General features: G+C 37.5%; 1 protein-coding gene across 1 annotated transcript in view; it reads left to right on the top strand.

Annotated features, from left to right (window-relative positions):
• LOC106079601 (uncharacterized) overlaps positions 1–22663 on the top strand; it is a 46167-nt gene that overhangs the window by 3403 nt on the left and 20101 nt on the right. Inside the window, exon 2 of the mRNA XM_056013377.1 lies at positions 122–411. Within this exon, the coding sequence (XP_055869352.1) occupies positions 345–411 (67 nt within the window). The 5' untranslated portion in view covers positions 122–344. The remainder of the gene's footprint in view (positions 1–121; positions 412–22663) is intronic.

Here is a 22663-nt window from a genome sequence, read left to right as displayed (position 1 = left end):
AGTTCGAAATGAATTTTTTAAAAAGTGGTGAATCTGCTTACTTGGAAGAGCTCAGTTAATGACTTATTATTTACTAAACTACAAAAGACTTTGTTTTTAAAGCGTTTAATTTTTTATACAGAGCTTTCCGCTCCGTCGCCCATGTTTATACAGCTTACAGGAAAAGATGTATGTACAGTAAACAAATTCCATCTGGACTTCTAGACTCTCAAATGAGAGTAGAACATGTGATTGGAGGCCCTCCAGCGCGTTGAATGTTCTCCAGATGACCCCTGGACAGGATATTTGGAAATCACGCACGTAATTTGTAACCCTGCGGGGAATCAATCCAAGAGTTCGTCATCATGAGTCAGCACCTCAATGACCTTTGTTGGTCAACTTTAGTCCTGGGATTGACGATGACCATAACAAGTAAGTCCTTCTATTTTTTTCAGCAGATATATAAAGACATTTAAACTACTGTAAATTTAAAATTTTAAGTAACAGAAAGTAGATGCGATGGTGTCTTAACATTTTATGATCACAATTCTTGTACATTTGGCGTGCTTACAGTATTGCGTGTCTTTATGTCTGAGCCTATTTGCTTGTATGCTTTTTTTTTTTTTGAAAGTATCACTTATCACCGGGTTTTGAACTGAAAACTCCTTGGTTCGGAATTTGTCTACGCTGGATGTGGTAAAACATGTAGGTCACAGCTAGGACTGCGCATATTTGTTTTACGTGTAACAGACTAGTTTGAAGGGGTTAGGGTTAGGGCACACATGTTTCCATGAACAGTCAAGTGAGGAGTTACAGATCAATACGAACTGATTAATGGCTAGATGATTCGGGAGAGACACAGTTCTCTTCGTAGGAAAAAAGAAATAAAATATTTTTAAAAATCTTTTTTTTTAAATAACAAAGCTTATCTAAAGAAAAAAGAGCCCCGCACTTACAACTATAACTTTCAATAATGTAGGAGTTATTTCCCTCATTCGATAGCAAACAAAATTGTTAATTACCAATTATTTATTTTATTGACTAATTGTTATGTTTTGTTAGGTACAATAAATAATTGTTTAAAGATTCAACTTGATTCGAGAATGGGTGCCAGACAAATAACCTGTTCAGTTATCTAAAGTTGTCTAAAAATAAATAAATAAATACTTAAAAAAAAAACAAAGTTTATATTAAGCGTATCAGTTAGTTTGGCTCAGTCATATAATTAAATATGTAATTGATTTAGACTAACAATAATAAATCTGTGGCGATTAGAAATATTTGTTACCAATTGTTTTTGTTCAGCGCAATTTTAGCTTTCTCCATCCGCTATGATCCTATCACTAATCTTGACTAGTTGGGAAAGAGTGGTGGAGAAAGAAGGAAATGTCTGGTAAATGTTACTGTGATCGCTTTTTAAATGCATTTATAAAAAAAAAACAGTTGCAAGACCTGAATTCAAACTCTCGGGGTCAGGCTTCCTCAAGCCAACACACTAATCACTATGCCAGCAAATGCCTGAAAATAGAAAATTGTATAGTTAGCTATTGTTAGCTTCAAACGTTAAAGCAACGACCTACAAAGTTTATAGTGGCTGATTCAGCTTATTCTCTTCTATCTCAGAAAGCTAAGAAAATTTAACATAGACAAAACAATAATCAAACTTTTCTACACTGCATCTATCAGCAGTCTCATTAACCTTGCCACTTCACTGGCACAAAGACATAGACTTAATAGACTTAATTAAAAAAGCATCGTATATCACTCAAATACAGCTACCATCTCCTGGAGAGCTTTTTCAAGAAAGATGCATTTCCAAAACACTCACGATTCTTAAAGACAACTTTCACCCATTAAACCACTGTTACCGAAGATCTGAATGAAGTGGTCGTCTCCTTTCTATTAGGACTAAAAAAGAAAGATTTAAAAACTCCTTTATCCCACTATCGGTCAGCTGTCGTCATCGAGAAGTACATAGAAGTCAAACTCATAAAGCGCTGGTTGTGAATGTGTTTGTGTTTCGTGCGTGAATGTTCGAATTTTTCATCCATATTGTTTTTGTAAAGTAGTTACGCTGAGGTTGTCAATTGTAGTCAAACTGATTTCCATTTGAGTGGATCAATAAAATTATCTTATCTTACCTTATCTTATCTTATACCATCACATCAGTCAAGTACAATTTCTTTTCCTTGCCCAATACCAAACAAAAAAATTAATTACCATTAGTTAATTAATTAATTTTTCAATTATTATTTTATTCTTGTTTTGTCAGGTAAAAGAAATAGTTGTCTAAATTTAAGTTTAATCCGAGACAGTGCGTGGTAGAAATAGCGTGTACAAACTTTTGAAACAAACAAACAGACAGAGTGAGTTAATATAAACGTAGTAAAAAAAAAGCATTTGTAAAGGCTGAATCGTATTTCAAAGCTCTCGTACATGTTTTTCAAGAAATTTTTTTTTTAGTTAGTTGGCAGCATTGATCTTTTAATAAAGCGTCCTTGACAACCGTTTTGTTTTTCGTTTGTTTTTGTCGCTTTCGAAATTTCCCCTAATCTTCATTTTAATTTTTTTTTTTCTGTAGGTTCTATTACGGAGGCGCGGTGGCTCAGCGGTAAAGCGCTTGGCTACCGAACCGGGGTCCGGGGTTCGAATCCTGATGAAGACTGGGATATTTAACTTCAGGATGTTCGGGCGCCTCTGACACATTCAGCTCTAATGGGTACCTGACGTTAGTTGGGGAAAAGTAAAGGCGGTTAGTCGTTGTGCTGGCCACATGACACTCTCGTAAACCGTAGGCCACATTAACAGATGACCTTTACATCATCTGCCCTATAGACCTCAACTCCTGAAAGGGAAACTTTACTTTTTACTTTTAGGTTCTATTACATCTGACTCACACGTTTCCATGTCGTTTTTTTTTTTTAGTCTTCTTCTGTTATGTATTATATTGCTCAAAGAAATGTGAATGTAAAGCCGACCTCACAAAGCAAATTGTAAAGAAAGCGCAGGTAACTGTATTCGAAATAATGACGAAAATACCCTTTCGAGTACTAACCCCTGTTTAAACTTGGCAGAATTTAAGTCATTGGTTAACCTGCATGACTAGATGCATGACGCATAGGACTTAATCATCTTCTTTTTTTGAAGTAACGTCTGTATTTTGTAAGATAAGATAAGATAAGATAAGATAAACTCATAACCAAGTAAACTTTTGTTAAAATACTTCACCTTCTGGTAAATGTATACTAATAAATGAATAAATTACACTCTCTGTAACAAACATAGTTACATTTACTTGTACACAATGTCCTGGTGAGTGTATGTCTAAATCTGAACTCTCTAGTTAATGTAAACATCAAGACTGTATCAACTTTAGAATGGAACTGACCCTAACCCTAACCAATTAACAACTTTATTAGATTTTCTTGACATTTAACAAATACTAAAGCTCCTGTACAAATTGAATCTTTTCTCACTGTGGAGTAGTGGCTGTGTCAGACGTCAAGTCTAGACAATGACTATGGTAAAATGGGGACTTTTAAGTCATACAGTCGGTCTTGGAAATATTAACAAAGACTGTCTCCAGAGGATTGTTCTAGAAACGCTTACCATATGGAACTGGGGGGGGGGGGGAATAGAAAACAATGGCTTAAAAAACATGAAAATTGAAGAGAGGATCTGAGGGTGGCGTGTTACCGTGTGGTAGTTGTGCAAAATGTCAAGAACATATTCCAAGCAGTCTCATGGTATAAATATGATGTTATCTACTGTGGTTCTTAGGCTTATTTTTTTTTCTTTTTCTAATGTGTTTTGTGTTCAAAGATAGAGTAAGTAAAAAAAAATATGAACAAATTAATAAAGAACTTAAATCACTTAAATCTGTAACAGCCTGTTTGATTTTGTAATGAGTCATTTAACAGTAGATTTGGGCTCCTACATAATGTTCCCCTTTCAGATCTTTCAATAGGGCAGATGTCAATGTCATCTGTTTATTTGCCAACGACGACCAACCGCGTTTATTTTCCCCAACTAAAGTCAGGTACCCACTAAAGTTTGGGTGGACTAAAAATCCCAAAATTCCAAATCCCAGTCATCACGGATATTTAAACCCAGGACCCCAGGTTCGGAAGCCAAGCGCTTAACCACTCAGCCACCGCACCCCTGTGGTCCTACCTGATAGTGTATGTATGCGTTTTTTTTTTTTTTTTGGGGGGGGGGGGAGGGGGGCCGTGAGCATGTGTCATTGAAAGAAATTTTATCAAAGGCAAAAGACAGAGGTATGGTGAAAGACGGTCAACAGATCTAGTGTGGTACCCCGACGGTTCAGCAAACTGAGTGATAGGTAAAGATGGTGGCGAGGGTCATTTAAATATCACACAAGTTTGTCACCGGAAAGAAAAATCCAATAAAAACCAAGGCGCTGCGGCTACATTGTGCGCTAATAGCAGAAGTTACGAGGGGCTTGCCGGATATGGTCGCACAAGGTCAGTTTCTGATAGATGATGACCCCTAGGTACTTGGGCTTTTTGTCCCATGCCAGAATCTTGCCGTCCATCCGGAGCTCAACTGGTTCCTTCACTATGTCATCCCTACGTGAACCACGAGTAACCACCGACTTCGAGTGGTTCACCTCGAGGCCCCAAGCCTGGCGTAAAAAGACACTGTCGTCAGTGCTTGCTGCAGAGTGCCAATGAGCTGCTGGCGATCTCTGCCCGACTCCCACAACACGATATCGTCTGCAAACAGGAGCGTGAATCGTTATAGTAGACCTCAACACTGACCTGAGACGTGGCAACGAACTATTGGTCTCCTCTGACCACAGGTAAAGACGTCTCGCTGAATGGACATACACTTAACGAGTTTCTGATACGCTGAAAATGTCTACAATTGTAGTTCTCTGGAATTTCTGAATTCAAAAGTCTTTTTAAGGACAACATACAAGAAAATCTTGACACTGATTGGGACGATGCTTGGAGGACTATGTCAGAGGACTGTGTCAGGTGACCGTCAGAGGACTGTGTCAGAATACTGTTCCTGAAGATTGTGTCAGAGTACTGTGTAAGAGGACTATGTCAAAGAACTGCTCAATAGGTCTTATCAGAGCCTGTATCACAGGACAGTGTGCTGTTACGATTGCCTATATCGGATCATTTTATAGACGTTAGCGTTACCCATGAAACACATTTATTAAAGTCTTACTGTCTAAATGTTTACATGAGCGACACCAAAATAATGACCTTTGAAGGAATAAATGATCCAATAAATTGATTGCCATAAATATTGTACCGGTAAGTTTTGCTCTCTCTCTCTCTCTCTCTCTCTTTCTCTCTTTATTTTTCCATCTCTTTATTTCTAACATTTCTACTGTCGAGGATAGACGAAGACGGTGAAAATAAAATCTAACCGGCGGACAACGGTTATGTCTGCGTCGGTTGTGACAAAATATGTAGGTCGCAGCTGGGGCTGCGTAGCCACATGAAACACTACACTTCTTTTTTAGTCTTCAGACTCGAACACAAGTCTATTATTGCTAACGTTATGGTTCTATGTCCATATATGTCCAGATCTAGATGTTGACTCTTTAAGTACTACGCAAGAAAAAAACGACAACATTGTTTTGTACAGTGTAGTTTAGTCGAGAACGTAAGAAGATCTCTAATAACTACCCCCCCCCAGCCCCCGTCCCTCCGAAAAAAAAAGGAACATACGCTCATATGTCATCAGGCATTTGGTTCTTATGTTTGTTTGACATATTTCTGTCACTATCAATTATCGTGGCAACTGATTAGCACCTCTTTCCATGTAAGCTCCTTTTTCATATTTTGTATCAATCTTGTTCTCTCTTTCTCTCTCTCTTTCACTCTCTCTCTTTCTCTTCCCGTCTCTCACGCACACAACCTCACATAATCCCACTCTTTCTGTTCCCCAATCACACACACATAATCTTTCCCCCTATCCCACAACCAAATCCAATCTGACACAGTCTCAACAAACAGCCCCCCCCCCCAAAAAAAAACCACAAAAACTGGCCCATGTTTGACGGACAAGATAACAATGACGCAATCCTAAGCAGATCTGACATTTGGACCTCCTATTACACGCATATGTCACGTGACGGGCAGGACGTATGAAAGTCGAGATGATTGGCGGAAATCAAAGAGAAAGGATTTTGGGTCGAGGGGTCGGACAGCGAAATCAATAAATACTTGTTTGAACAGGACGAACATAAGTTGTAAGAGGCCTTACTTCTAGATCGAACATAAGTTGTAAGGGCCTTACTTCTAGATCGAACATAAGTTGTAAGGGCCTTACTTCTAGATCGAACATAAGTTGTAAGGGCCTTACTTCTAGAACGAACATAAGTTGTAAGGGCCTTACTTCTAGATCGAACATAAGTTGAAAGGGCCTTTACTTCTAGAACGAACATAAGTTGTAAGGGCCTTACTTCTAGATCGAACATAAGTTGAAAGGGCCTTTACTTCTAGAACGAACATAAGTTGTAAGGGCCTTACTTCTAGATCGAACATAAGTTGTAAGGGCCTTTACTTCTAGAACGAACATAAGTTGTAAGGGCCTTTACTTCTAGATCGAACATAAGTTGTAAGGGCCTTTACTTCTAGAACGAACATAAGTTGTAAGGGCCTTTACTTCTAGATCGAACATAAGCTGTAAGGGCCTTTTCTTCTAGATCGAACATAAGTTGTAAGGCTTTTACTTATAGATCGAAATAAATTGCAAGGGCCTTTATTTCTAGAACGAACATAAGTTGTAAGAGCCCTTAGTTATAGAACGAACATAAGTTGTAAGAGCCCTTAGTTGTAGAGCGAACATAAGTTGTAAGGGCCTTACTTCTATAACGAACATAAGTTGTAAGGGCCTTACTTCTAGATCGAACATAAGTTGTAAGGGCCTTTACTTCTATAACGAACATAAGTTGTAAGGGCCTTACTTCTAGATCGAACATAAGTTGTAAGGGCCTTTACTTCTAGAACGAACATAAGTTGTAAGAGCCCTTAGTTATAGAATAGCATAAGTTGTAAGGGCCTTTTCTTCTAGAACGAACATAAGTTGTAAGGGCCTTTACTTCTATATCGAACATAAGTTGTAAGGCTTTTACTTATAGAACGAGCATAAGTTGTGAAGGCCTTCACTTATAGAACTGAACATAAGTACTGTAACTATAAAATAACATTTCAAACATAAAACATTATATAAATCAAATGACATTTGATTGACTGGCTGGTGCAAAGGTTAAACTCTTTCGGGCGTAAAACATTTTTTTTTCACAAGAAAATGGGAGGTGTACATTTCTAGTAAGGTCGTGTTTTTAAAGATGATAAAATAGTCCACAAATCAGTCCTGTTGATTACATAAGACGTTTATTACGTCTGTATTATATAAGATAAGAAGATTATACCGAGTAGTTATGCTATTTACATTTCTAAAGGTCCATTTGAAAGCTAAAGCATCATCTCTTCTCTGTTGCAATAAAAAAAAAATAAAGTTCCCCCTTTTGACATTACGATCTATATGGCAGATGATGTTAATGTCATGTGTTTCTTTGGCCTATTTTTAACGAGCAGGGTGTCATGTGACCAGGACAACAACCAACCACGTATACTTTCCCAAATTAAATTCAGGCACCCATTAGAGTTGGGTGGACTCAGGTTCGGAGGCCAAGCGCTTTACCACTCAGCCACCGCGCCTTCTTCTTTGTTCCAATGATTCATAACATAGATGCACATAGATTACTAGTAATTATAGTTGTTTATATATAGTTCGTCCATCACTGTTCACTGATGACCTCTTTCGTCAACCACGGGGCTTGTCATTGTGGTTTTGTGCTTGCCCTTGTGGCTGGTGAGATCTATAGGAGCCCGGAATGTTCGGCTGCAAACTGGGCAGGTACTTCAAGCTGGAACTTGTGACTGTTGGCTTTTTTTTTCTTCGGCGCTTTTCTTATGTCAGCGTTGTTCTCGTGTCCTCTGTAAATTTTGCGCAAGTATTCACAGCGCGACGTCACAATGCTCTGTCCTATGTTTCCGCATCCCAGCTGGCAGGGGTCAATGTTGAAGAATTTCAGAGACGCTTTGAGAATGTCATTAAAATGTTTTCGTTGTCCACCTTGTGATTGCTTCCCTTAGTTGTCCCTAAAGGAGTCTTTCAAAGATGTGGGAATCTTCCACTCTGCAAACGAAGCTTACCCATCGCTATTGAGACTGCACGAGGATCGTCTGGGTGGTTTGAAAGCTTCAGAGAACTTCTGTGACAGGTATTTTATGGCTGGTTTTAAAGCCTGCTCTTCAGAGAACTTCTGTGACATGTATTTTATCTTGGCACTTAACATTCAGTATTTTTTGAGGCAGATTATGTGGAAATAGTTCAATTTTATTCCTACCAATGCCATCAATTATAGTTACTACAATTAAATCTTTATTTTGTTCATTTTACAGTAATAAGAGAAGCGTTGAAAATCAAAAGCAAGTTTTAAAGACTGTGATTAACCAAAGTGGGTGGTACATTTAGAACAACGACTGACCACATGTTAATTCTGTCTCTTTTTTCTCTATAAAGTACGCTTTCTATCACACTCTTTCCTACAATTTGTCATTCTTTCTTTCTTGTTCTTTATTTCTTTCTGTTTGTCTTTCTTTCAGTTCGTTCTTTCTTTCTGTTTGTCTTTTTTTCTGTTTGTCTTTCTTTCTGTTTGTCTTTCTTTCTGTTTGTCTTTCTTTCAGTTCGTTCTTTCTTTCTGTTTGTCTTTCTTTCTGTTTGTCTTTCTTTCAGTTCGTTCTTTCTTTTTGTTTGTCTTTCTTTCAGTTCGTTCTTTCTTTCTGTTTGTCTTTCTTTCTGTTTGTCTTTCTTTCAGTTCGTTCATTCTTTCTGTTTGTCTTTCTTTCTGTTTGTCTTTCTTTCTGTTTGTCTTTCTTTCAGTTCGTTCTTTCTTTCTGTTTGTCTTTCTTTCTGTTTGTCTTTCTTTCAGTTCGTTCTTTCTTTTTGTTTGTCTTTCTTTCAGTTCGTTCATTCTTTCTGTTTGTCTTTCTTTCTGTTATTCTTTCTTTCGTTTGTCTTTTTTTTTCTGTTTGTCTTTCTTTCTGTTTGTCTTTCTTTCTGTTTGTCTTTCTTTCTGTTTGTTTTTCTTTCTGTTTGTCTTTCTTTCAGTTCGTTCTTTCTTTCTGTTTGTCTTTCTTTCTGTTTGTCTTTCTTTCTGTTTGTCTTTCTTTCTGTTTGTCTTTCTTTCTGTTTGTCTTTCTTTCAGTTCGTTCTTTCTTTCTGTTTGTCTTTCTTTCTGTTTGTCTTTCTTTCAGTTCGTTCTTTCTTTTTGTTTGTCTTTCTTTCTGTTTGTCTTTCTTTCAGTTCGTTCTTTCTTTTTGTTTGTCTTTCTTTCAGTTCGTTCTTTCTTTCTGTTTGTCTTTCTTTCTTTTTTTTTTTTCTGTTTGTCTTTCTTTCTGTTTGTCTTTCTTTCTGTTTGTCTTTCTTTCAGTTCGTTCTTTCTTTCTGTTTGTCTTTCTTTCTGTTTGTCTTTCTTTCAGTTCGTTCTTTCTTTTTGTTTGTCTTTCTTTCAGTTCGTTCTTTCTTTCTGTTTGTCTTTCTTTCTGTTTGTCTTTCTTTCATTTCGTTCTTTCTTTTTGTTTGTCTTTCTTTCTGTTTGTCTTTCTTTCAGTTCGTTCTTTCTTTTTGTTTGTCTTTCTTTCAGTTCGTTCTTTCTTTCTGTTTGTCTTTCTTTCTGTTTGTCTTTTTTTCTGTTTGTCTTTCTTTCTGTTTGTCTTTCTTTCTGTTTGTCTTTCTTTCAGTTCGTTCTTTCTTTCTGTTTGTCTTTCTTTCTGTTTGTCTTTCTTTCAGTTCGTTCTTTCTTTTTGTTTGTCTTTCTTTCAGTTCGTTCTTTCTTTCTGTTTGTCTTTCTTTCTGTTTGTCTTTCTTTCAGTTCGTTCATTCTTTCTGTTTGTCTTTCTTTCTGTTTGTCTTTCTTTCTGTTTGTCTTTCTTTCAGTTCGTTCTTTCTTTCTGTTTGTCTTTCTTTCTGTTTGTCTTTCTTTCAGTTCGTTCTTTCTTTTTGTTTGTCTTTCTTTCAGTTCGTTCATTCTTTCTGTTTGTCTTTCTTTCTGTTATTCTTTCTTTCGTTTGTCTTTTTTTTTCTGTTTGTCTTTCTTTCTGTTTGTCTTTCTTTCTGTTTGTCTTTCTTTCTGTTTGTCTTTCTTTCTGTTTGTCTTTCTTTCTGTTTGTCTTTCTTTCTGTTTGTTTTTCTTTTTGTTTGTCTTTCTTTCAGTTCGTTCTTTCTTTCTGTTTGTCTTTCTTTCTGTTTGTCTTTCTTTCTGTTTGTCTTTCTTTCTGTTTGTCTGTCTTTCTGTTTGTCTTTCTTTCTGTTTGTCTTTCTTTCTGTTTGTCTTTCTTTCTGTTTGTCTTTCTTTCTGTTTGTCTTTCTTTCTGTTTTTCTTTCCTTCCATCTTTTTGTAAAAATTGATTAACTTTTTGTTTCTATCTCTATCTTTCTGTCTTTCTTTCTTTATTTTGTTTGTTTCTTTCTTCCTCCATTTTGCTTGTTTATCTTTTTTAAAAAATGTACATGACGATTTCTAAACCAACGAAGCAATCCTTGAAGGTAGTTGGTTACAGATGAATGAGTCGAACATAATTGAGAAACAGCGCTGTATATGCTCTGGTTCATGAAGCATTTACATTGACGTCCGTATCTATGGAGAGTCTTGGTACATCTTGGTATTACACATATCTTCTTTCTGAGCCAATATATTAAACTCTATGCTTTTCTGGTGTCTGAAATAGAAATCGTCTCGAATGGAATCAAACGTTCCCTGGCTGATATACGTCTTGTCTTGTGACGTCTTGCACTCAGATAATCTCTCTACTGAACTGGAAGATCCCGGACTATTGATTAGGTGTGTGTGGGAGGGGGTTAGGAGGGCGCGGGGCGCGGGGGCTAACGGTTCAAAACTAAGATTAAGCGCCTTCAAAACAAAAACCTTGTCCAGCTCTGGGTTCTGGGGTAGCGACCACTCGTCAGAGGGAATCTAACTAATGAGGGATTTCGGGAGGATCAGCTGGGGCGAGGGAAGAGAGAGGGTTGGGAGGGGTGCTGTAGGCTTATACAAAACATTCACCCTCCATCCCTCCTCCTGTTATACTGTTAAAGATGAGTACTAAAAGACTAGGAGTATCTCTGGGGTCGATAAACTAGCCTGGCTACAAGACGGAACGATGGAAGCGTTTCATGTCATGAAATAAAAATTTTATTATCAGCGACATGCAAGATTGCGATCAAAATGTTAGTAAAGCAAAGTTTTAAAAACAACTATTGGAGATTTTTTGCACATAGAGGAAAATAACTAGCAAGCTTTTTTTTTTTTTTTTTTTTGTATTCTGTGTCCAGAATACGGAAGTACTGGTTAACAAATTATTAAATAAACATACTGGTTAACAAATTATTAAATAAACAATGTAATAAATTTTTGAAAATGTTCAGCGCTATAAAATACAAGCGCGAAATAATTTATATTATTTAGTTGGCAGACGAGAGATTTCAATAAGGCTTCCTTGACCTTGTTTATATTGCAATGTATCTCAAAATCTCTCTGTTACACTGGAATATGGGGGTGAATACTTCCAGGTATTTACAGAATCACTACCGAATGTATTTCAAATTACCAATTTGTTTATTTTTTCAGGAGATGTTTATGAGTGTTTAGGAGATTTTAATCATTTCATGAGATTTCCAGGAGTCCCTGGAAAATCAGGTGGCCGCGGAAACCATGTTATTATATATAGGCTATAATGGTTTAATTTAATAATTTACACATACAATCAGCTCGGGGCCTATAAAAGTGCGGGGGCCCACTGCGGTCGCATAGGTTGCAGTGGCTTAAGTCCGGCCCTGTCTGAAAGCTGGAACTAGAAAAACGTTTCTTTGTGAAATGTCTCCTGAAATGTCATTTCGTTTCCCTTTCAGGCCTAACGATCTACAGAACAGATGACGTCATGTTCATCGTTTTCTGCGGCCCGTGGTTATCGAGGGTATCATGTGGCCAGCGCAACGACTAATCGGATTTATTTTTTTCCCAACTTAGGCACCCTAAAGATCCCGAAATTAAAAATACCAGTCTTCACAAGGATTAAAACCCGGTACCCTACGGTTGGGAAGCCAAGCGCTTTACCACTCATCCCCCCCCCCCCGAACAAACTTGACTAAGTTTCTCAAATCATACCAACCAGGGAAAAGATAGACAATTATTGCCTTCAGCACAAATATCATGCTAATACACACTTTAGTCGAGAACACACATAGGGCTTTACCTTCTAATTGTGAGTGCTTAATTAAATTGTTGTCTCTTAGTATGAAAGATTTTTTTTATGATAACCGAATCATCGGCAATGAAAGAATCTGTACACCCTCGCCATTTTGTTTTTTTTTATAGATATTCAGCCTCCTCTTCCCCTCCCCCCCCCCCAATTAACAACCTGTTGCTCAATCTAGATTCTCCATGTGGGCCAAATGTCCTCTTCACTCCGCCCCTCCCACACATACAGACTGCACTTAACTTGTGTAATGATTGTTCTTCACCCTGTCTTCATAGATCAGATTCTCTCTTAGTGAATTAATAAAGGTTAAAGATGGGAAGAGGAATGGGGGATTTTCCGTATGTATTTGGGAATGTCCACTTCACGTGACCTAATTAGCATAATGCCGTGGTTATCCGAAGAAAGCAATGGTTTTTAATTTGACGGAGCGTTCAAATTTTAATTAATTTTTTAGTTTTGACATTTCAAACACTTCGCGCCATAATGTGCAGTCTGGTAGAAACGTAATCAATAACTCTTTATGTAACTCTTACTTCTGGTAATCTCTTTATGTAATACATCTAATAGTCTCTTTATGTAACACATTTCGAAAGCTCTTAATGTAATACTTACATCTAATAATATCTCTTTATATAATACTTGAGGAAGAAGGAATGTTCGCAATGGATATTTTGAGATCTTCATAGAACTTGTCTTTGTCCTCCTGAAGCGAATATAGTGTGGGGGCATAGGCACTAATCAGAGTGCATTTTCCAGATGCAGTCATCATACTTATGCTTAGAAGCCGTTCCGAGCCACCAACTGGAGGGACTATCATGGGAAGAAGACAGCATAGCAAGCATGTCAGTGGCTACGTTCAGTTCCTTTACTGAGGGCGTTTCGTCTTATTCCCTTAAAACTGGAAGTGATGGGAAGTTGGAAACAGCATTTGGTGAGATGGCGTTTTCAATCTGGTAGAGTTCTGCATAGTGCTCTACCCATCTCTCCATTTGCAGCGCACGATCACTGATGATTGAGCCATCTTATGACTTGAGCGGAGCACACTTGCTGGTGTAATGTCCAAATCAGAGGCATACACATGCAAGAATTGTGGCAAAGTCTGCCGCTCCAGAATCGGCTTGATTAGCCACACCAGATTCTGCCCCGTCTCAAGACAAAACCAAAACCAGTGACTCATCTGGTGGCATCCATTGCCTTTCGACATAAAAAGGAGCCATATATAATACTTACATTTAATTGTCTCTTTATGTAATATTTCACTAATAATCTTATATGAATCATCCGATAAAGAAAAGCTGAGTACGAGTGACCTTGAACTTTGATTGGACCGCCCCCTTTTAAAAAAAAAAATTCATTACATTTACACGCCAAGTGGCAATTATGGACTTCTCACTGAGACAGCGGTAAGTCGAAATAGACTTCAAGAGATCTTAAAGGGGAAATAATCAGGAAGTCATTCTAAAACATTCATTAAATTTGAAAATAAAACTGAGCCTTCTTACTTCTTCGTTCACATTTGATATGTTGGAAGGTTTATACCAGTAATCCTTTATCTGAGATGAACCGCGCAGTGGTTTTAAAATCAGGCAGTTCTCAGTATAGTATTTCTTCTATAGGAGGGTTTCGGGGCCAAAGTCTTGTTCGGGAATCTTGAGAGAGTATGCAGCTTTGAAGGACATGGTCAGCATTCTCTGGTGATGCTTCCACAAGTGCAAATATCCCTAGTCCCGACTTTCAGTTTTCGGAACATATGTTGCTTCATTCTGTTGTGTCCGGTTCTGAGGGGGGAAAATTATGCGTTGGTCATGTCAGGATAGCTTATAATAAGCGTACTTTTTCATTAGTCTTAAGTTGAATATAACACTCTGCCTGGTAGAATAAATCTTTTCAACTTTAAAATAGGTGCTCTGAGGTGATCAGTTAACGCTACTCTACTTATTCCAGAAGCGCTAAAAGAGTCTTACCAAAGACGAAGTGTTGTCTTGTTTGCTTTTATGTGAAATATAATGCCAAATGATTTTTAAAATGTTATTACTTCATAACAAGGCTCTGGTCCATTGATGAATTCGATGGGGGCCGCCTCTGAGTTTGTGTGATAACACAAACTCTCTTTGTAATCTAGTTACTTGTGAAAAGATCTAAGCCAAATTCAATTTGAAGATGATTAAATAATTATACAAATTATAACAAAAACGTTCACCGTGTGGCCAATTAGCTAGTGTTTTATTTTCCCAAAGATATAAATACACCGTCAGATTTATCGGAAAATTGTTGAGAGCGAAATGATTGTCCTGTTCCCAGAACAAAAGAAGAACTTACTTGATTGTTCCAGGAACTGAACAAAATTGATAAATAATTTGTCATTATTAAATTACTTTGATTTATTTGAGTGTTGTTTTTTTTTTGTTTCAAAGTGCTTGTGTAGACTCGACATTAAGAGTAAAAAATAATGATAATGATGTGATAATGATGGATTTGTAGGAATGGGAAGGTTCCCGGTCACTTCATCCCCGGTCACTTCATCCCCGGTCACTTCATCCCCGGTCATTTCATCCCCGGTCACTTCATCCCCGGTCACTTCATCCTCGGTCATTTCATCCCCTGGTCATTTCATCCCCTGGTCACTTCATCCCCCGGTCACTTCATCCCCCGGTCATTTCATCCCCAATTAAATATTTTATATATAAATATGATTATGTAGAATGCTTTCTTTTTTACATTTTATGACATATTACTAATGCGTTTACAGTGTTTCCTCTTCCACTTTGTATTCTTAATGAGAAATCTAATATTATATGTTAAATCTGGATGTGTACTTAGCTATAGCGTAATGATTAAAGGCCAAGGTGTAGTGCAAGTAGTGGGAATCTTTTGAGAGATAGAAGTGCGATTAGAATAATTATGACCGTGCCGCTGATAACTTATCATCAAAGGCCAAGGTGTGGTGCAAGTAGTGGAGATCTTTTGAAAGATAGAAGTGCGATTAGAATAATTATGACCTTGCCGCTGATAACTTATCATCAAAGGCCAATGTGTGGTGCAAGTAGTGGAAATCTTTTGAGAGATAGAAATGCGATTAGAATAATTATGACCGTGCCGCTGATAACTTATCATCAAAGGCCAAGCTGTGGTGAAAGTACGACCATGTTTCACTTTATTTGATTTTTCAATCGCTCTTTCTTGAAAATGGGCGAGTCATTTTTAGCCTTGTAATAAGGTTTAATTTTTTCTAATAAAGACGGACTTCCTTATAAAAATTAAAGTTACAAATTGTGTTATAGGACTTTATTTCTATCGATATTTCATTCCTACACGTAGCCTAAATGTAAGTATGTATTTTGTTTATTGATATTCACTTTAGATAGCGAAACTGGTGGGGGGCCTCTAGTTATGTGAACATTCCCGTCATGATGAGGTTCCTAAAGCCTTAAAATTAATTGTTTGAGTGCTTATTGGAAATAATCTTGCATGTATATTTAGGGTGTGATTCTCTCTCTCTCTCTCTCTCTCTTTCTCTCTCTCTGTCATTTAAATAAAAAAGGAATACATTAAATATTGCTCATTTAATGCTTTTTAAAATTACAATTTGTTAGATAAAATTATCAGATGATGAAAATATCAGGGGATGAAGTGACCGGGGGATGAAGTGACCAGGGGATGAAATGACCGGGGGATGAAGTGACCGGGGGATGAAGTGACCAGGGGATGAAATGACCAGGGGATGAAATGACCGAGGATGAAGTGACCGGGGATGAAGTGACCGGGGATGAAATGACCGGGGATGAAGTGACCGGGGATGAAGTGACCGGGGATGAAGTGACCGGTCACCGATGGATTTGTAGGAATGGGAAGCGTGGTCGAGAGGCTAAGCGCGCTTGAACTTGGATTGTCTTAGCTAGGTAGCTAAGGGGCTCGAGGTTCAACACCCGACTCGGGCAGAGTTGCGTTTACTGAGCGCCTAAAGGCAGCACGGAAAACCAACTCCTAGATACCCCCTCTCCCCCCCCCCCCCACCCAACTGGTCCACAAATGAGATTGGACCAAATCGCTCTGAGCATGCTATAAGCATGAAAGTAGCGCTATATAAAAGCTATAATAATAAAGTAATAATAAACTAATTATCATTTTAATTCTAATATTCCTAATTATTTCAAAAATGTAGGTCGCCGCCTCTGTTATTATTTTTCCTAAACAGAATTATTCATCTGACAATTTCCATTCGAAGTGTGAAAAAAAAAAGCAGCACATCCCATTGGGTGACCCCTGGTCTTGTGAAAAGCGTGACACGTTGACCAACAAAGACGCTGACCACATGTCCAGACGTGAGTCGGGCCTGGTCATAGAGTGTAAGGAAATGGCGGTACTCAAGAGGACTGACTGACTTGAGGAAATGCCGGAAATGAACTTTTCTCTCAGACTACCAACCAATTCTTCATTTTTTGGGTCAGCTAGGAATGAACATCTTACATTAGATTAGATATAGGCCTATTTTTTTTATTTCTTTTAAACATGCCCTTTCGTGTCTGGCTGGTTACTGTGTCAGTGAGTGTCAGTAAAACGTTTTGATGGTTACTGTGACCGTGTGTGTCAGAAGTCTGATTTGTTACTGTGTCAGTATGTGTGAAGAAGTCTGGCTGATTACTGTGTCAGTGCGTGTTGCCAAAACGTCTGGTCGGTTACTGTGTCGGTATGTGTGTAACAAGAATTCCGACTTGTCACTGTGTCAATGTGTGTCAAGAAGTCTGGTTGGTTATTGTGTCAATATTTGTGGTAAACGTCTGGCTGATTACTGTGTCAGTGTGTTGTATCAAGTCATATGGTCGGTTACTGTGTCAGTGTGTTGTATCAAAACATATGGTCGGTTACTGTGTCAGTGTGTTGTATCAAAACATATGGTCGGTTACTGTGTCAGTGTGTTGTATCAAAACATATGGTCGGTTACTGTGTCAGTGTGTTGTATCAAAACATATGGTCGGTTACTGTGTCAGTATGCGTAAAGAAGTCTTGTTGGTTAATATGTCAGTGTGTCATCAAAATCTCTGGTTGGTTACTGTGTCAATTCTTGCCATGAAGTCTGGCTGGTTACAGTGTCATATATTGTCATGAGGTCTGGCTGGTTACTGTGTCAGTGTGTCGAAAAGTCTGGATAATTGTATAGTGACTGTGGGTCTATCTGGTTACAATATCATTTGGTTGTCGAGCAGTCTGTTTTTCTTTTATTGTGTCAGTGTGTGTCAAGAATACAGACACAGAGAAAAAAACGCGAAATAATTAGGTGTTATAATAAATGAAAAACTGTCATGGAATTCCCATATTGATAAAACTATAAAAAAAATAATCAAACAAAGCATTAGGGTTTAGTAAAAAAAAAATTTAGAAATCAAATAAGAACATAGAACTAAAATGTTATTTAACCTTGGTTAGGCCAATAATAGAATATGCATCCTCCGTTTGGGACCCCTTCAACTCAAGAAAACATTAAGAAACTAGAACAGTCACAAAATAGAGCAGTGAGATTCATAACAAACGAATATTCACATTTGATTAGAGTAACACCTTTAGTAAAATCACTAAATTTAGAAAGCCTTCAGGATAGAAGACTCAAATGTAAAGTAGCAATCATACATAAAACACTGAACCATAATGTTCAAATACAAAAAAAAATCTAATAAAATACTCTGAAAGACACAAAGATAAAGGCACATTCCTCGTCCCATATGCTAGGACAAATTTGTACAAATACTCCTTCTTCCCTAGTGCTATTAGAGCATGGAATGGGTTGCCTGAGCTAGCCAGGAAAACCAGTGACTTGGCAGAATTTAGGTCATTGGTTAATATGCATGACTAAATGCATGACGCGTAGGACGTAATCATCTTCTTTTTTAAAAGTAACGTCTGTATTATATAAGATAAGATAATAATATGTCCATGTATTTATCAGTGAGCATTATGTGTTATGTATATGTGCTCGTTTCATATATTTAAAAAAAAAGTGGTCTGCGTTGCTTATGTAATTTTTATTTGTTTTGTTGATGCTTTATAAAATATCACATGCGATATCTTTTAATTGAACATATTTAATGAACTGTTGCCAACTCTTCGTGAACGAAAACATTATTAAATTATCCACTTAGACCTTTTTTTTTTTTTTCATGTTAAATCGACTATTCCTCACCTCTAGAAATACTGGGAATAATTTTAAATGTTGTTGTTTAGCGTTGTTAGCATTCTTCTCTGTTCTTTTGTTTCATTTCTCTTCATATGGAATCCTTTGAGGTTCTCTAGAGAAGACTTAATAATGACTCGAATACATTTGTTTGGCTTGAAATGTAGAGAAAAAGAAAGTTCATTTAAAGGACACATTTGTATGCATTGATCACAACACTTGTTTTAACTGTTTTATAAAGGTATTTATTTTCTTTTTTTATTTTTTTTTTTTATGCAAAACCATAATTACCATATCCATGAATGTACCACTGGAGGTGATAAGGAAAATGGCCATAAATCTAGACCCACTGACGGTATCTCGCAAAAGTTTGCATGAAGTTAAAAAAAAAAGTTACCTTGGATTTAATGTATGGGAACAGTCTACTTGAAGGAATGGTATCGCCTTAAACCAGTGGTTGCCGAACCCTTTCTTTTTGTAGGTTCATCGCTGTACTGAATCCAGGCTCTACCAAATTATAAAGACAGGGAAGCAGTCAGCAGCCTCTGTACCCATAGGGCAGGATATAAAATTGATGTCGGCTTTTATCTAAGCTGAATTTGTATACTCATTTAAACATTGCTTTTTAAGTGTCGATCAAGATAGTAAAAGAAGTAAAGCACCCTTTTTAGACCTTGAGAACTATAGCGAAGATGACGAATAGTTCTTGTATCTATGGCCCACGGTTAACGAGGGTGTCATGTGGTCAGCACAACGACCAATCGCATTTAATTTCCCTAACTGATGAGGTACCAATTAGAGATGGGTTGAATCAAAGCTCAAAATGCCAGCCTTCGCCAAGAATCGAGCCCAGGACCCGTCGACTCAGAAGCCAAGGGATTTAACACTCAGCCGCCACGCCCCATGGATAAAGATAGGATTGCAATTATTATTAGTTTGTTATTCGTCTGAGAATAGAAGGTGTTTTAATTTCAACACGAGGCACTATTCTCTTTGGCTCTATTCTCTCTGCAACGCTCGGATTAGAATAGAAATATATTTATCGCCAGTGCTTAAAATGTGTCACCTTGAGTTTCGTATCTGATGTAATATAACATGTCCTTTGATCATCAGCTGAACATCTGGTCGCCCCAAATATGAGCTCTTTGAATTCAACAAATAACAACTGTGGACACAGATTGTGATTCTTTCATTACAACGGTTATAGTTCTATCATATGAAATAAATCTGTGCAGATGGAAGAACTATTACACTAGTAAAGTTTCTATTATTTTTTTAGCCTTCACCAATATTTATAATAATGGTTATGTCTGCAATTCGAAGATTACGGATGAGTAGTATTAACTACCAAGGCCGGCCATATGCCAATGCAACCTATTCGGTCGCAGTGGGCCCCGCACTTTCAAAGGCCCCTCCCTAATTCTTGGTGTAAATTATAAAGTTAAACCGCGGCCTCCCGATTATCCAGAACTCCTGGAAATCTCCTGTAATTGCAAAATATACAAAAGTCCTGGAATTCTCCAGAAATTATTACAATCTCCTGAAAAATAGACCAACATTGTCAATTTTGGGGTGCCAATCCCAATCGCGATAAAAATAACCCACATTAACAGCTTTCTTTTAATAAGAATTAATTGCGTAGACGAATTTATTTTATTATATAAAGTCTTAATTTTGACATTAAGCTTATCCCTACCCAGATTGGGCCTCTCGCATTACGTTTCGCAAAAGGCCCCGCAATCCTTAATCCGGCCCTGTTGAGTACAGTGTTTCACGCAGTTACGCTAATCCACTTACGGCTTGCATATTTTCTAATACTAAGCACAAAGGATATGGCTATAAGCCTTTTCCTTGTAGTCAGTTAATGTCTGTGTCTTGTAGTCTCCCCTAACCCTCCAACTGGCGTTACTTTTCCCCAGATACCCATTAGAGGCACCCAAAGAGCTCGAAATTAAAAATCCATGTCTTTACCAGAATTCGAACCAGAGGCAACGGATCAGAAGCCAAGCGCTTTACCGCTCAGCTACCGCGCCTCTATAATTATTCAATAAAATCAGAGCGGCCAGGTTCACATTAAACTATATCTTCATAACGATCAGTTCATTGAATGCATATGTATAATATGGCTACTTCTTTCTCGGAACACAATGGATGTGCCCGGATGAGTCACTATAGATCTTTAGACGGGGCAGAATCTGGTGTGAATAATCAATCTAATTCTGGAGCGTAAACAGAGTTGAAGCTAGGTGCTGAAACAAATGTGATACATACATATATTAAACATAAATGAATAGCAGCACCAGGGACCACGTTTTTAAGAGAGAAAGTAGTGAATTAAAATGCTACGAAAATAAGGGAATGAGCCGACCGAGGCCCGAACCAGTGACTCTAGAAACGACACCACCGCCTAGCGATAACGCACTAAGCGAACTTAACCTCTAGACCATCGGAATGTCCAAAAAAACATTCTTCTGATCCAGAGTCATTTAGAAAAAAGTTTATCTTTAATGTATACCATCTATAAATAAATTATGACTTTTATATAGCGCTACTTTCATGCTTATAGCATGCTCAGAGCGTTATGGTCCAATCTCAATTGTGGACCAGGGGGTATCTAGGAGAAGGTTTTCCGAGCTGCCTTCAGGTGCTCAGTAAACACAACTCTGCCCTAGTCGGGTGTCGAACCTCGAGCCCCCTTCATAGGTAGCCAAGCCATGCCAAGTTAAAGAGCACTTAGCCTCTCGGCCATCTATGGTACAAATGTGTTTATTACAACACTTAAGAAATCGTATGACAACAATTTTTTTTAATGAAAAATAAACGAAAAACCGAAATTTCCGATAGTCTTAGGCGACCCCTGGCAAATGTTCATTGACCCCCAAAGGGGTCGCGAGCCACAGGTTGAGAGCCCCTTGTCTAGAGTCTAGGCGGAGATATAGTTATTTTTTGTGATCGTTGTTAGTTCATAGCAACTGACATTCATGATGAAAGTATTGAAACCTGCCTCTTTACCTGCCTAAGCGGACCATCCGAGGCCAATCTTGAGTTTGAGTTTCAACACAAACTATCTTTGCAACTTTCTTCTTGTGTTTTTTTTTTCTCCTTTCTGCATCTCTGTGATGTTTACAGTGAAAGATATTCTATGCAGTGTCAGGGGACAATGAATAGCGAAAATATATTCAGGCGGAAATGACATTAGGATTACAGAGCAAAGGGCAAAGAAACCGATACGAGATTGGACAGTAGCGTCCCTTTGAGAGGAATTTCGTTTTCTGACAAGAAAAAGGGGGGGGGGGGGGGGAAACACATTTCTTTTCCTTTGTATCTACGCTGATAGATGTCAAAAGTGATATGATATGAGAGATCTACATTCACCTTTATTACCTCCCTTTGTTTTCATGAAGAGTTTTGTGTGTTTGTTTTCATAATGAGTTGTGTGTTTGTTTTTATAAAGAGTTGTGAGTTTGTTTTCATAAAGAGTTGTGTGTTTGTTTTCATAAAGAGTTCTGTGTTTGTTTTCAGGTGAAAGTGTTGTATTTATTTTTATTTTATTTTGTTTTGTTGATTTTTGTTTGACTTCGTGAGAAATCTCTTCGTAGTGTGTATTAGCTTTGCAGGTGTGGACAGCAGTCAGGAACCTTAACACATGTAAAAGTAAATGTAGATAGAGTAGTGTCTAGTATATATTCAAAACCATTGATTTATTGAATTCTTTTGGTCAAAGAGATGCCCATAACAAACCTTGCGATATAAAGAAGAACATTATGTAAAACTCATGCGTTTGTATGGCTGACAGTTGATAAGGTTGCCATGTAGCCAGTGACGAAACGCTTTTACTTTCTTAACATAAGACCTGGGTGGACTCATGGCTGTCTCAAAAATCATAATATTTCACAAATCCAGTTTTTTTTTTTCGTTGAAAGATTAACAAGAGACCCTCGGTACAGAATCCAAAGGCTTTAGCACGCACCATACTGAAACCATTAAAGCACTGTTAAATTACCAATGTCCATGTTTGACATAAAGCCCATAATTATAAAACGAGCCCTGAATACCTTGAGACATGTCCGTAAATCATAAATGTATATATAAAAAAAACAATATACTGTATATTTTAGATAGATAGGGTTAGGGTTATATATATATATATATATATATATATATATATATAGATAGATAGATAGATAGATAGATAGATAGATAGATA

Source organism: Biomphalaria glabrata, chromosome 16 (genome assembly GCF_947242115.1).
Source record: "Biomphalaria glabrata chromosome 16, xgBioGlab47.1, whole genome shotgun sequence".
NCBI classification, from domain to species: domain Eukaryota; kingdom Metazoa; phylum Mollusca; class Gastropoda; family Planorbidae; genus Biomphalaria; species Biomphalaria glabrata.
This window is presented reverse-complemented; position numbering and strand designations above follow the sequence as displayed.